General features: G+C 59.5%; 1 protein-coding gene across 1 annotated transcript; it reads left to right on the top strand.

The window, feature by feature from the left end:
- The first annotated feature begins 958 nt into the window (after window positions 1-958).
- On the top strand, window positions 959-5,688 carry EN2 (engrailed homeobox 2). Its single transcript, XM_036862781.1, has 2 exons — window positions 959-2,122; window positions 5,346-5,688. The coding sequence occupies exons 1-2, from the start codon at window positions 1,435-1,437 to the stop codon at window positions 5,660-5,662; spliced, it is 1,005 nt and encodes a 334-aa protein (XP_036718676.1). The 5' UTR covers window positions 959-1,434; the 3' UTR covers window positions 5,663-5,688.
- The last annotated feature ends 6,753 nt before the right edge of the window (window positions 5,689-12,441 follow it).

Raw genomic sequence — 12,441 nt, 5'->3', positions numbered from 1 at the left:
AGAGGGTCCTGCGCGTCAGCTCTGCGTTTAAGACAGGAATCTGCCAGGTTACCAAAGTCAAATGGAAGTGACAATTCCCCTCTCCGACCAGCAAGGAAGGCGGACTACAAAAGTCCCTTTGTATCTCGGCAGCTCACTTAATGTTATTTATGCATTTTGTGCAAGGAATTGTGGGATTTTTCCCCACGGTAAACAATATGGAAATGTTAAAAAATAGCAGTCTTCCAGCGCTTGTCCACGTCTGCACGCCGGGGTGACCCGGCGGGGCTATCGCGCGGGTTTCTCAGATCCCTGAACCGAGAAGCGGCAGGGAAAACACGAGCGAGCGCAGGGTACGCGGCCGCGGTCTCGCCGGTTCGGGCTCCGGTCCCCGGAGCGCCAGGACGCTGCCGCTTTAAGGGGGGGAGGGGCGGCGACGGCGGGGGAGGGGCGGCGGGAGGCTCCTGTCACCGAGCGGCCGCCGGCGCGTCACGTGGGCGCGCGGCGCCGCGACCATTGGCCCGAGGCACGTGTCCAGGAGACCGGCCCGCGACGTCACTCGAGGGGGCTCTGTTAAAAATAAGAACAAAAATCCAGAGTCAAAGTGTCTCGGGTTGCGCTAAGTGGCCTGGAAATTTCCGAGCCGCGCGGAGGCCGAGGCGGCGAGGGCGCGCAGACGGCGAGGGAGCGCGGGCGGCCCAGCCCGGCCCGGCCCGGCCCGCGCCTCCCGCCGCTCACCCATGCGACTCGGGCCGCGGGGCTCGGCGGGGCTCGGCGGGGGCGCGGCCGCACGCCGGTGGGGCGCCCCGGTCCGCAGCGGGGCGGCGGCCGCGCGGAGGGGGCCCCGAGGCCGGCGGAGCGCAGCGCGGGCCCGCGGGCCTCCATGTGCGTGCTGGCGGCGGCGGGCGCGCTGACCGCTCGCGCCCCGCACCCTCGAGGGCCGGCCGGGGCGCGCGGGCGGGGGCGGCCGGGCGGCGGCGGCTGCCCGAGTGGGGCCCGGCGGGCGTGAGCGCGGGGGAGCGCGCTGCCTGCATGCGCGGAGCTCTAGCCCCGGGCGGCCGCCGCGGCAGCGCCGGATCGGAGGCAGCCGGACGTGGAGAGGAGCGCGGAGCCCGGAGGCGCCCCGGGTCCGCGCTGGACCATTGTGACTGTGTAGCGCCCGGGTGCGCTGCGAAGACGAGGACCGGACTCTTTTGAATCTCCCGGCATCTGGGCGCGGGGCGACTCTCGGTATTTTCTAACTCAACTCGTGGATTGGAACGTGGCTCCGCTCTGAGCGCGGCCGGCGACTTGTAGGAGCCCAGCCCTGGCTGCGGCCGCCGCGCACGCCCTCGGAAGACTCGGCGGGGTAGGGGCACGGGCTGGCCGCGAGAGTCTCCGCGTGCAGAGCGGGCGGGCCGAGGGCTGATTGGAGGGACTCCCCGGAGAAGCGATTTGGGATTTGTTGCGAACAGCATGGAGGAGAATGACCCCAAGCCCAGCGAAGCGGCGGCGGCGGCGGCGGCGGCGGCGGTGGAGGGGCAGCGGCAGCCGGAATCCAGCCCCAGCGGCGGCTCGGGCGGCGGCGGCAGCAGCCCGGGCGACGCGGACACTGGCCGCCGGCGGGCTCTGATGCTGCCCGCGGTCCTGCAGGCGCCGGGCAACCACCAGCATCCACACCGCATTACCAACTTCTTCATCGACAATATCCTGCGGCCCGAGTTCGGCCGGAGAAAGGACGCAGGGACGTGCTGCGCCGGCTCCGGAAGAGGCAGAGGCGGCGGCGAAGGCGGCGCGGGCGGCGCGGAGGGAGGCGGCGGCGCGGCCGGCGCCGAGCAGCTCCTGGGGTCGGGCCGGGAGCCCCGGCAGAACGCGCCGGGTGCGCCGGGTGCGGGCGGGCCGCTGCCCGGCGGTGGCGGCGGCGACTCTCCGGGTGACGGCGAAGGCGGTTCCAAGGCGCTCTCGCTGCACAGCGGCGCCAAGAAAGGCGGAGACGCCGGGGGCCCCCTGGACGGGGCGCTCAAGGCCCGCGGCTTGGGCGGCGGCGACCTGTCTGTGAGCTCAGACTCGGACAGTTCGCAGGCCAGCGCCAACCTGGGTGCGCAGCCCATGCTCTGGCCGGCTTGGGTCTACTGCACGCGCTACTCGGACCGACCTTCTTCAGGTGAGTCCTGGGGACCCATGTCCTGGCCCGCCGTGGGGAGGCCCGTGGGGTTGCGGGGCAGCGCTGGCGCGGGAACTTACCCGGAGGAAGAAGACACCAGGATCCCTGTCCCCCAACACAAAGACACACACAGCGACATTGTTTGCGGCTGACGCTGACCCCGGCAGCGGCCGGGAGGAGAGGGGGCAGGACTGATTCACAAGGGGGTACAGACTTCGTAGAACGGCAAAAGCACAGGACCTCCTTTCTCTCTTGCCTTTTGGGCCTCTTCTTGCAGCCCCTAGCCCATCCCTCCCTTGGCTGGAGTTTATTTGGTGGGAACGGGGTGGCTGCCAGACAGGCCCGGAAGCTCACACTCTCCACCCCTTCTCCGCGTTCTTCCAACTCAGTCCAGACCCGGGACCCACGCCCAGCCCACCGCAGACCTAGACTCATCCTACGACCCAGTTATCCCAGATGTGGCCGGGGAAGAAAGCAAGGCTGTCTGCTCTTCCTCAGCTGGGGCTGATGAGGGGGCCTGGGGGGATCCGCGGAGGGAAGGATGGAAATAGAGGCGCCCTTTGCCCCGTGCCTGGTTTGACTGCCGAGCCGGCGCGCACACAGCTTGGAGGAGGGAGGCCTGCAATCCCCAAATAGAAAGGACCTTTCCCAGAGCTTTCCTGGGGCAGCTCTGCGTAGAAAAGGAGCAGATTTCAGAGGGAATGTGGCGGGAGCCCGTGGGGGTGTGCAGAGCTTCTGGGCGTATTTTTCATAGATCCGGGATTTTTAAAAGCTAAGTCCATGTCCCTGTAGAAATCATCAGCCGCGTTAAATGCGGGTCTGCGGCTGCGAACCGCCATTAGGCGCAGACTCCATTTGTCCCCGAGCCGGCAGCGCAGACCGGACCCCCTTGCCCCCCCACAGCCCTCAACTGTTTTGCGGGGGTCGTTTACCCAGTTCACAGCACAACAAAGTCACCCCTTGGCCGCCTTCCCGCAGAGATGGTGTGTATATCTCTGATGAAATCCAGATTTCTCCAGCTAGATCTGAAATTTGCTCCATTGTTCTCGCCTCTCTCCTTTGTTAATATTTAATTAACATATAGGCTCACAATGCGGCCGGCGAGGAGCCTCGGCCCGGCTTTGTGCGGCGGCGCCGGAGTCGCGGCCGCGCCAGGCCCCAGTGGCCCGCGGGAGCCCGGCAGCCCGGCCTGGCTCGGCGGCTGCTCTTCCTGGACTTAAAAAAAAAAAAAAAAGCCCCGTAAGATAAGATTTGTTTCTTGGCGTTTAAGAAAGCAGCAACGCAGAGTTTTCTTGCGGAGGTTTGGTCCTGTTTCCGAGACTCCTGAAGTGTTTGCGGTTTGAAAGAAAATCAAGAAAGAAAAGGAACTAAAAATTCTGATTCTAGTTAGATTTTCTTTGCGTAAAATGGTGTGTATCTTTTGTGGGCTGATTCGTTGTGTGCGAGCACCCCAGGACCAGAGGAGTTTGGGGGTTGGGGAGGGCGGCAGTGGAGACGGAGAACCGGCTCCGCTACTCGAGGCTTCGTTGGGGGGCCGAGCAGGCGCGGGGCCGCCCGGGGCCTGTCGAGGCCTCGCCGAGACACCTCCTTCCCCCTTGGCGCGCCCGGGACGCCGGCCGCCGCCCCGGATCCGCACCCCCCGGGTAAGAGCCAGGCTGCTGGGCGAGGAGCCGGTGCCCTCGGCGTGGGTGCGACGGGACCGTGAGTGTGCGCGCGCGTGGGGCAGTGCGCGTGGGTGGGTGTGAGCGGGGGCGTGCTCTGGAAGCTGAAAGGCCCGGAGTGTGAGCCGAGTCAGCCCTTGGCGCCCCCTCTCCAGCGCGCACGGCCCCCTCTTTCCGATCGTGCGTCCCGGAGAGGGAGGACAGGGCTCGGTGGGCGGGGGACGGAGGGCTTGGCGCCCCCTGGGCCTGCGGACCGTCCCAGACCCCTCGCTCGGCGCGGGCCGGGGACCGAACCCACCTTCCTGGTCCGGGTCCGGGTGCCGCCGGAGGGGCTCGCAGCTGGATCCCTCCGCCGGCGCTGCGCTGCGTGGCTAGGCAGCCCCCTGACCCTGCAGAGAGGGGCGGGGACCTGGGTGCTCCGGCTGCCCGAGGTCTAGCCTTCTCCAGCCTCCCACCGAGGGCGCCTCGGAAGAAGCTGGGGCCAGGAGCCCCCCAGAGTCAATTCACACACTTCACAGATTAAGAACCCCAGGCGTGCAGCCGTGACTCCCTCCTGCAAAGGCCTCTTCCCTCACAGACACGCTCGCGGGGCCCACCTTCTGAGACCAACGAAAAGAACACACTTGGCCCCCTTTCCTCTGCTCTCCTTTCTCAGGCCTTTTCCCATGGCCAGGTCCTGGGAGCCTCACCACCACGGTCCCAAGCCACCCTCAAGTGCTGTGGGGCGTCCCAGCGGGAGGAGGTGTGAGGGGTCAGAAGTGTGAACCTCTGCCCAAGGTCACCCAGGCCCCCCAGCGGCCTCCTCTGCTCCCGACCACGCGCCGTGCCCCCTCTCCTGGACAGGGGACTGGGGAGACCTGGTGCGGTGAAGGGGTAGGAAGCTCAGTGCTCCTGCCCCACTCAGGCAAGGACATGTGGGCGCCTTTCCGTTCCTAAAGCGAGCAGTGAACTTGGGCCCAGGGCCAGGTGGGGAGGCAGACCTCTGGGCCCCTCCTGTTCTCGGGGCCCTGCTGACCCTGCCCCCGGGCCCTTGGGACCTGGGGGGTGTTCCCTGTGGGAGTCCCTTTACACCCCCCAGGGCTCTTCCTGCTACTCCGGCTGCCCCGCCCTGATCTTTCTCCCTCACCTCTCTTCCAGCACCTACCCCCGTCCTGTACTTATTCCTGGACAGAACCTCAGAAAGGGCTAGAAAAAGCCTGGCCACAAAGTTGTGGTTTTTCGCTTTCCTGCAGGAGTTCTCCTTTCATCCGGAGCCCTTTCCGCTAAGCCTGCCCTTCACCCGCACTCATGGTCCCTCCTGCAGACTTCCTGGGCCACCTCCTCGCTCCCCAGGGGAGGGTCCTGGAGGTGGGTGGGAGCTCCGCCCCATCCCATCTCAAGTCCAGGCCAGCTTTCCTCCAGGTCAGCCAGCTGGCCTTGGGCAGCCGCCTCCCTCCCGGCCTCTGCATCCTTCCGTGCCCGTGGGTGACCCACTCTGTGCCCGTGGGTGACCCACCCCTGAGTAAGGAGGCAGGCCTGGAGCCCTCCTCACTGAGTTCTCTGTGTCCACCATGCCTATCTAGGTCCCAGGTCTCGCAAACCAAAGAAGAAGAACCCCAACAAAGAGGACAAGCGGCCCCGCACGGCCTTCACGGCGGAGCAGCTGCAGAGGCTCAAGGCCGAGTTCCAGACCAACAGGTACCTGACGGAGCAGCGGCGCCAGAGCCTGGCCCAGGAGCTCAGCCTCAATGAGTCACAGATCAAGATTTGGTTCCAGAACAAGCGCGCCAAGATCAAGAAGGCCACGGGCAACAAGAACACGCTGGCCGTGCACCTCATGGCGCAGGGCCTGTACAACCACTCCACCACCGCCAAGGAGGGCAAGTCGGACAGTGAGTAGGGGGCGGGCGTCAAGCCCAGTCTCAGTCCGAGCTAAACAATGCAATAATTTAAAATCATAAATAAAGGGCCAGTGTATAAAGATTATACCAGCATTAATAGTGAAAATACCGTGTATTAGCTATGGTTCTGCAATATTCTGTGTATATATAATTTACAGGAGGTGTAAAATCCAAAATATCTGACTATAAAATATTTTTTGAGTTTTCTTATGTTTATGAGATTATGCTAATTTTACGATTTTTTTTTTTTTGGCGAAGGGGGCTGCGTAGGGTTTCATCTTTTTTAATCCCCTAAGTTCCATTATGGGACATCGGACACTTTTTTTCTTTTTTTTAATTTCAAAAGGAGAAAAACATTAAAACAACTTGCTGAAGTCCAAAGATTTTTATTGCTGCATTTCACACGACTGTGAACCGAATAAATAGCTCCTACTTGGCCTATGAGTTCTGCCACTTTGTTCGTGTGGGCTTGGTGAGGGCAGCAGGAGGGGCCACATCCCCGGCCTCGCCCTCGCCACCCGGCAGTCGGCGGCGAAGGGGCCCTGGCGGGGCGGCGGCTGGAGGCTCGGCACCCCCCAAGCCTGGACGTGCCGGGCTGCCTGGGCCGAGGGGCCCACGGCCGGCTCCCCCATCCCCGCCTCCTGCCTTCCCTTCCGGTCCTCCTCCTCGCCGAGGCCTGGCCCGCGCCTCCCTGCGTGCTTCCGTCTGCGTCTGTGTCGCTGTCCCCAGTCCAGCCGCCTGCCGCCAGCGCCAACTCTCCCGCCTCCGGGCACTGCTCCGGGGCTCAGGGCCGAGGGGCCGGGTATGTGGCCGGAGGCCCGCGGGCGGTGAGGCCACCCCACCCCTCCAGGCCTGGGCCCAGAGACTCCCCTGCGGCTCCATCAGCAGCCCAGGGGCCGCCTGGGCCCCAGAAACGCGGCCGAGGTCCGCTGCCTCCATCTCTGGCCGGCAGAGGCCTGGAGAGGGAGCTGGCATTTCCTCCCTTCCTTTTTTCTTCTCTTTCTTTTCTTTCTTTTTCTTTTCTTTTCTTTTTTCTTTTTTTTGTAAAGTGGCCGCTTCTGCTATAGAGAGCACTCTTTCAAGGTAAATACGTGTGTGTGTACGTATATATACATGCTCATATACACACACACAAGCAGACGTGTAAGAGTCCACAATTCTGGAACGTGTGGCTACCTTGACTTTAAAGGAACTCAGAATTCTCCAGGATCTAGAGGAAGGAAGAAAATGTGTAAATAATCATTTCTTATCACTTTTTGTCTTTTCTTGTTTTTTTAAAATATACATTTTATTTTTTTGAAGGTGTGGTACAGTGTAAATTAAATATATTCAATATATCCCCATCAAGTACATATATATAAACAAACACATTATCTATATCTATATATATAACTCCACACTGTCTTCTGTTTAGTGTATGGAAAAAGAATTGTGTCCAAATGTCCATCTGCACTGGGACAGCCCAGGGGGTGTACCCATGGCTGAGCCAGGAGTCATGGCTCTGCCCCTGAGGACTGAGGGTGAACTTCTCTCTTTGCCTTAAACCTCTTTATTTCACTGCGATAATAGTTTCACTTTGTACATACTAATGTAAACCTTTTTAAAACAAAAACTATAAAAGCAAAAGTTGTAATTTAAAATTCTGTGAATAACCATCTGCTGCTTAGGAAACTCAATGAAATGATATGCCTTTTTAGCAGGAAGCAAAGTTTTTTGGTTTTTTATTTTTTTATTTTTTATTTTTTAGTTTATAAAACATGTGCGTTTTACAGTTCCAGTAGCAAATATTTATAATCTTATAAGAAGTGAATGTTTCTATTTACAACTGTGGTTATCAAAATTGTGAACATTCCCCCTGCATTTTTGTGTGTTTAAATTCTTGAAAGTTACATTAAATAAAAAAGAAAACAAAACGCTTTATTGTAAAATATTGGATGTCCAAGGTGTAATGACTAGTTTTTTTTTTTTAAGTGTGTTTCTGAGTCCAGCCAAACTACCCTGGGCATCCTCCCCAGTGCTCAGGTGTTCATGGTCTTCGCCTCTGCCAGCAGGTGTGCACATGCCTACCTTCGTCGCCAGAAGCGTAATTTTTTTTTTTTAAATATTGAAGACACTTTGGATAGCTCATGTGAATACAGAACAACCAAAGTAATTTAAGTACACATTTCTTTACCAGAAAGAAGTGTTCCAAAGTACAGTGCTTTTCTGTTGAATAAATATTTAAAATCCTGCAGGACTCAACAGGTCTCCGTCCCCCTGGCTGCTCCTCAGCTGGACAGAGGCGCTCACCCGCTGGGGAGAGGAACTGTTAGTTGACCTGAGGCAAAGAGGCTCTCCCCTTTTACGTTTGATTGTTGTCTTTAGCCCCAAAGCAACGGACATGGACAACATCCCAAGGTGGATGCTGGGAAAGGACCGGCTTTGGCAGAGCTGACCGGATGCCTCTGCTGGAAGCGGTTGGGATTTTCGATCTCGGGACCCACAACCCACTTGGCCACGCAGGACAGCCGACGTGCGCCCTGCGCATCCAACTGCCCTATTTCCAAACTTTCTTGGCTTAAAAAAGTTTTATTCTCCCAGAAGAAGAAGCTCAGAGACTAGAGAGGATCATCTGTTCCAAAGGCGACCTTTTAGGCATTTCAGTTCCACACTGGCTTCCCAAGAGGAAGGACGCTGGGCCTCCCAGCAGGAGCTGAGCCGCTCCCGGGTTTTGCAAAGACACGTTCCTCACTGCGGAGGCTCCAGAGCTCCAGCTGCCTGGTTCCAGGAGCATTAATGGGGCGGGATCACGCCAGCCATCCCCAGCGTCTTCCCTAGCCACCACCCCACCCCTGCACAGATCTGGGGGTTCCTAAAGACAAAATTAAAACCCCACTAGCACAACTTCTATTACCCGATTGGCCTCTCTCTCTCTTTTTAATAAAAAGACAACATAGCAACATTAAGCAATCATTTTTGGGTTTTGTTTTTTAATCTGTTGGCAAATCATAACACTGTTAAGGGGCTATGTATGGTTTTGCAAGGTAATGAGTTCCCCGTCCTCAGAGGCATGCAAGCAGACACTAGGCCTACAGTGGCATACGATTTTTCTTTTGCCTTTTTTCCCCCTTCTGGTAGGGGATTGGACTAAATGAGCTCTCAGACCTTCCAAACGCTGAGATTCTGGTTTTGCTCCTGTGTTTATTACATTTTTAAAATTCAACAGCTACAGTCATTAAGCTCATAACTCATGGAGATCCACTTCAGTGCTTGCCAGCCACTTTCACTAGGAGCTAGTGGAGACCAGAGTCAGGCCTAAAGGGAAGGCCACGCTTTCCGAAGTCCAGCTGCCACTCGGTTCCACCTGGACCACCACGGACGGTTCTGCGTGTCTCGGATTTGGACCCGGGCTGCAGCACCGGTGACGCACCGGGCTGGGTCCCCACCAAGTCATTGCCCCCGCAGAAGGCCGGTTTCCTAAATGTCCCTCAGAGGAAAGTTCCTTTGTAAAGGAAGTCCTTGCTCCTTGGAGCTGAACGGCCCCCGCCCCCAGGCCTGGCTGTGTCCCTACCAGGCCCAGGCGGAGCTGTGTCCACAGTCCTCCTTAGTCGGGTAGAGACTAGGCTGAGGCCTGGGAGCCCGGGGACGGGGGTGGGGAGGACAGTTGCGGCCACCCCCAGGCCTGCGGAGCAGGGTTCCTTGGCGCTTAGAGAGCCTTCCTCCTCCGGCTGCCAAAAGGGGTCGAAGGAGTAGCGCCCAACCCTCGTGCTGGCGTCAGAATCCGCGGGTCAACACAGGTCTGAAGGTCGCCCGAAGTGAACGGCCAAGCGCTTTCTTTAGGGGAGACAAGGGAGGAGCCCCCAGTCTGATCTCCAAGGAGGTCCATCTTTTCTGTTTTCCCTTGAGTGAAAAGGGCAAATCCATGGGACTTCTGGACCGCTCGGTACAGGTGTGCCCGGGCGAACAGCTTGCACAGCGAACACCAGGCACTATGTATGCAAGTGCGCTCGCAGGCCGCGCGGGGCCGGCCGGGAGGCCGCGTTTGCTCGCTCCGGCTCGGCTAAAAGTCATTCTGTCTCCCGCTGGTTTAATATCCGACCTCTCCGGTCTCTGCCCGCCCGGGCAGCTCCCCAAGCGCCCCCCGGGAAGGTCCCGGCTCCTCCGAAAACGGCCGCTTGCCAGGAGGAGCCGCCGCGCTCCGGGAGGTTAATAGCGGCTGGCGACCAAGGCCTCGGGGAGACCGACCCCCCCCGCCCCGCACCCCGACCCTGCCTACACGCCCGCACTGCAGCCCTGAGCCGGGCCTCGGGGTGGGGACCTCCTTTCCGCGCTTCTCCTTCCTACCAGGGCCGAGCGAGAGACCTCCTCCGAGCCTCCAGGAAGAGGAGGCGGGTGGGGGGGATGGGGTGGCGGGAGACGGGCGGTCGCAGGCGGGACGCAGCGCTGAGTCCCCTGGCCCCGCGGGCCCCCTTCGCGGGGGAGACCCGGGCGCGCGTGGTGCCGGCGCCCTGAGCTCCAGGGCGCACTTCGTGAGCCGGGCCGCGCGAGCCCCTCGTAGACCCTTCGTGTTTTTGTTAATAATCTCGTATACTTCATTCTATTTATGATCCCCGCCCACAGAAAAGAAAAGGCCAGTCTTGAAATCTCCTGAAATGTAATAACATTCATTAAAGTGACTCCTAATTACGAGATTTAATCAAGCGTGGTTGGCCTCGCGCAGGGCCTGGCTGGTGAGACTGACGATGACCGCGTTATTATTATTGCCGTTGTTGTTATTAGTCTCCTGCTCAGCCGCCAGGGTGACTGGCCACCTCCACAGCTTGGGCCCAATCCCCGCAGAGGGATGTGGGGAGCCCCCCAAGATGGGGGTGGGGGAAACGACCAGAGTCTCGGGAACACGTGTGGCCCGGGCTTGCTGCCCTTCGCGGAGCCCAGCCCCAGGCCCTTGCCAGGCCTGGGCAACACCTCCAGGCGGAGGTGGCGTGTCCCCAAAGCCCTAGGCCCTCCGTGTCCCCGGGGGACGCCAGGACCGGTGTTCCGTGAAGGGAGAATCCTGGGGCCGGAGCCCCGGACTCGCCCCATTGGCTGTCCTGCCCCACCCCTCCTTCCAGGGCTGAGCCCCGCGCTTTGCCCGGAACAAAGAGTGGCCGAGATCTGCCTCCCCGGCCGCCTTTTCACCCCCTCAGCCTGGAAGGCGTCCCAGAGAAGCCCTCCCCCTCCCGCCCCATCACCCCCGCCCCAGTCTCCCCGGAGACCCGGGAGGGAAGAAGAGCTGAGGGCCCCAGTGGGCCGCGCGCGCGGCGCTTTCTCCTCTGCGGAGGGGCTCGGGATGGGAACGCGGGTGGGAGGGACCCTGACACCGCCCAGGGTCCTCCGTGGGCCGAGGGAGGGTGGGGGTCACTGCGTGCGCGGACCGTCTGGAAGGATCGGGGCGGGCCGCCGCTCAGCCCCATCTGTCGAGCTGTGAAACTTGGCCGCGCGGCCCGAGCGCGCTGCCGGCGGAAGGGGCCTCCGACCGCCTTTCAGCCGGCGCGTTCGGGGTTCTCTCCTCCCGCCAAGTCCTTTGTCTGGAAGAGGACTGTCAGGCTCTGCGCCGGGGTTTGCCCTCCTCCTCCCCCAACCTCTACCCCCTCCGCTAACTTCCCTTTCTTCCTCCGCTTTTCTCTCCTCTTTGGATGGGTAATCACAGGCTCCAGCTGCCTAGCGTGCCGCGAGGAGTTGCTGCCGGGTTCCTGTGTCTGCGGCCCCTCCCGGCAGCAGACTGGCCGCTTCCCTCCGACTTCGCCGGGACCCCGGCCCCTGCCCTCTGGCGTCATTGAGTGGCCATGGCATGCGCGTCTGAGTTTTCCCTTCAGGCCACAACTTTCTCCTGAGGATTTTGACTCTCACACTCCCACCAACAAAATATGAATCTGGAAAGCTGGCGTTTCTTTAGATTCAGGCAGTAGGGGACACAGCAGAGTCACCCCGCCTTTGGCAGAATTTACTCCTGCCAAGGCTAATACCATTACTCTGTTACTGCGGGTAAGGTGCCCGGATAAACCATTTCCATTGTAACTCAGAGGCTGTCGTTTCAAGTCTCAGATTATGCCCTCCAGTGCCAAAACATCTGGGTGAAAATTGGACAGATTTCAATCTCGAGAATGAATGATGGACATGCTGGCTTCCAAACATCTATTTGTTTGGGACAAGACTGAAGCCTGCTAAGAAAGCATTGGGCTGAGCTTGCTTTCAGATGCCCCAGGGTTCAGGGTCCCTCACATCAGCTTGCAGACGGCTCAAGTTCCACATTTTTTCATGCAGATATTTATATAACAGCAGTTCGCACTGAATGAAGTGCAGGGCAAGGAAAGGGCAGAGTTTTGTGACCAGGCAGCCCTGCATTCGACTGTGTTACTTACCAGCCCCAGAGTCCAATCATTCGTGTTTCAAGCAGAAAGAACACCTACCTAATAGGTTTCCTGTGAGGGGTTTTTGTGAGGAAATGAACAGAAAGCTCCTGGGACAGAACAGGGCTCGCTACTTGGGTGGTGGAACTCTGGCTCTGCATGGGAAAATTGTGCTCAGCTCACGTGGGTCCCGGCCAGCCCAGGGCCTGTTTTTGGTAAAGTGCCTACACATTCCTGGCTACTACCATCCCGTGTAGCATCTATATAGTTGTTAGGGGAAACGGGAAAGGGGGGAAACCGTGAAATAGGAGAGACGATATTCACATGGTTATAAAAAGTGCAACAGTGGTGGGAGCTGAAGGAGAACAGAACACAATCCCACCAGTAGAGACGCAGGACTGCAGTTAGCA

Source organism: Balaenoptera musculus, chromosome 9 (genome assembly GCF_009873245.2).
Source record: "Balaenoptera musculus isolate JJ_BM4_2016_0621 chromosome 9, mBalMus1.pri.v3, whole genome shotgun sequence".
NCBI lineage: Eukaryota > Metazoa > Chordata > Mammalia > Artiodactyla > Balaenopteridae > Balaenoptera > Balaenoptera musculus.
Note: the sequence above shows the minus strand (reverse complement) of the source record. Positions and strands in the feature narration are given on the sequence as shown.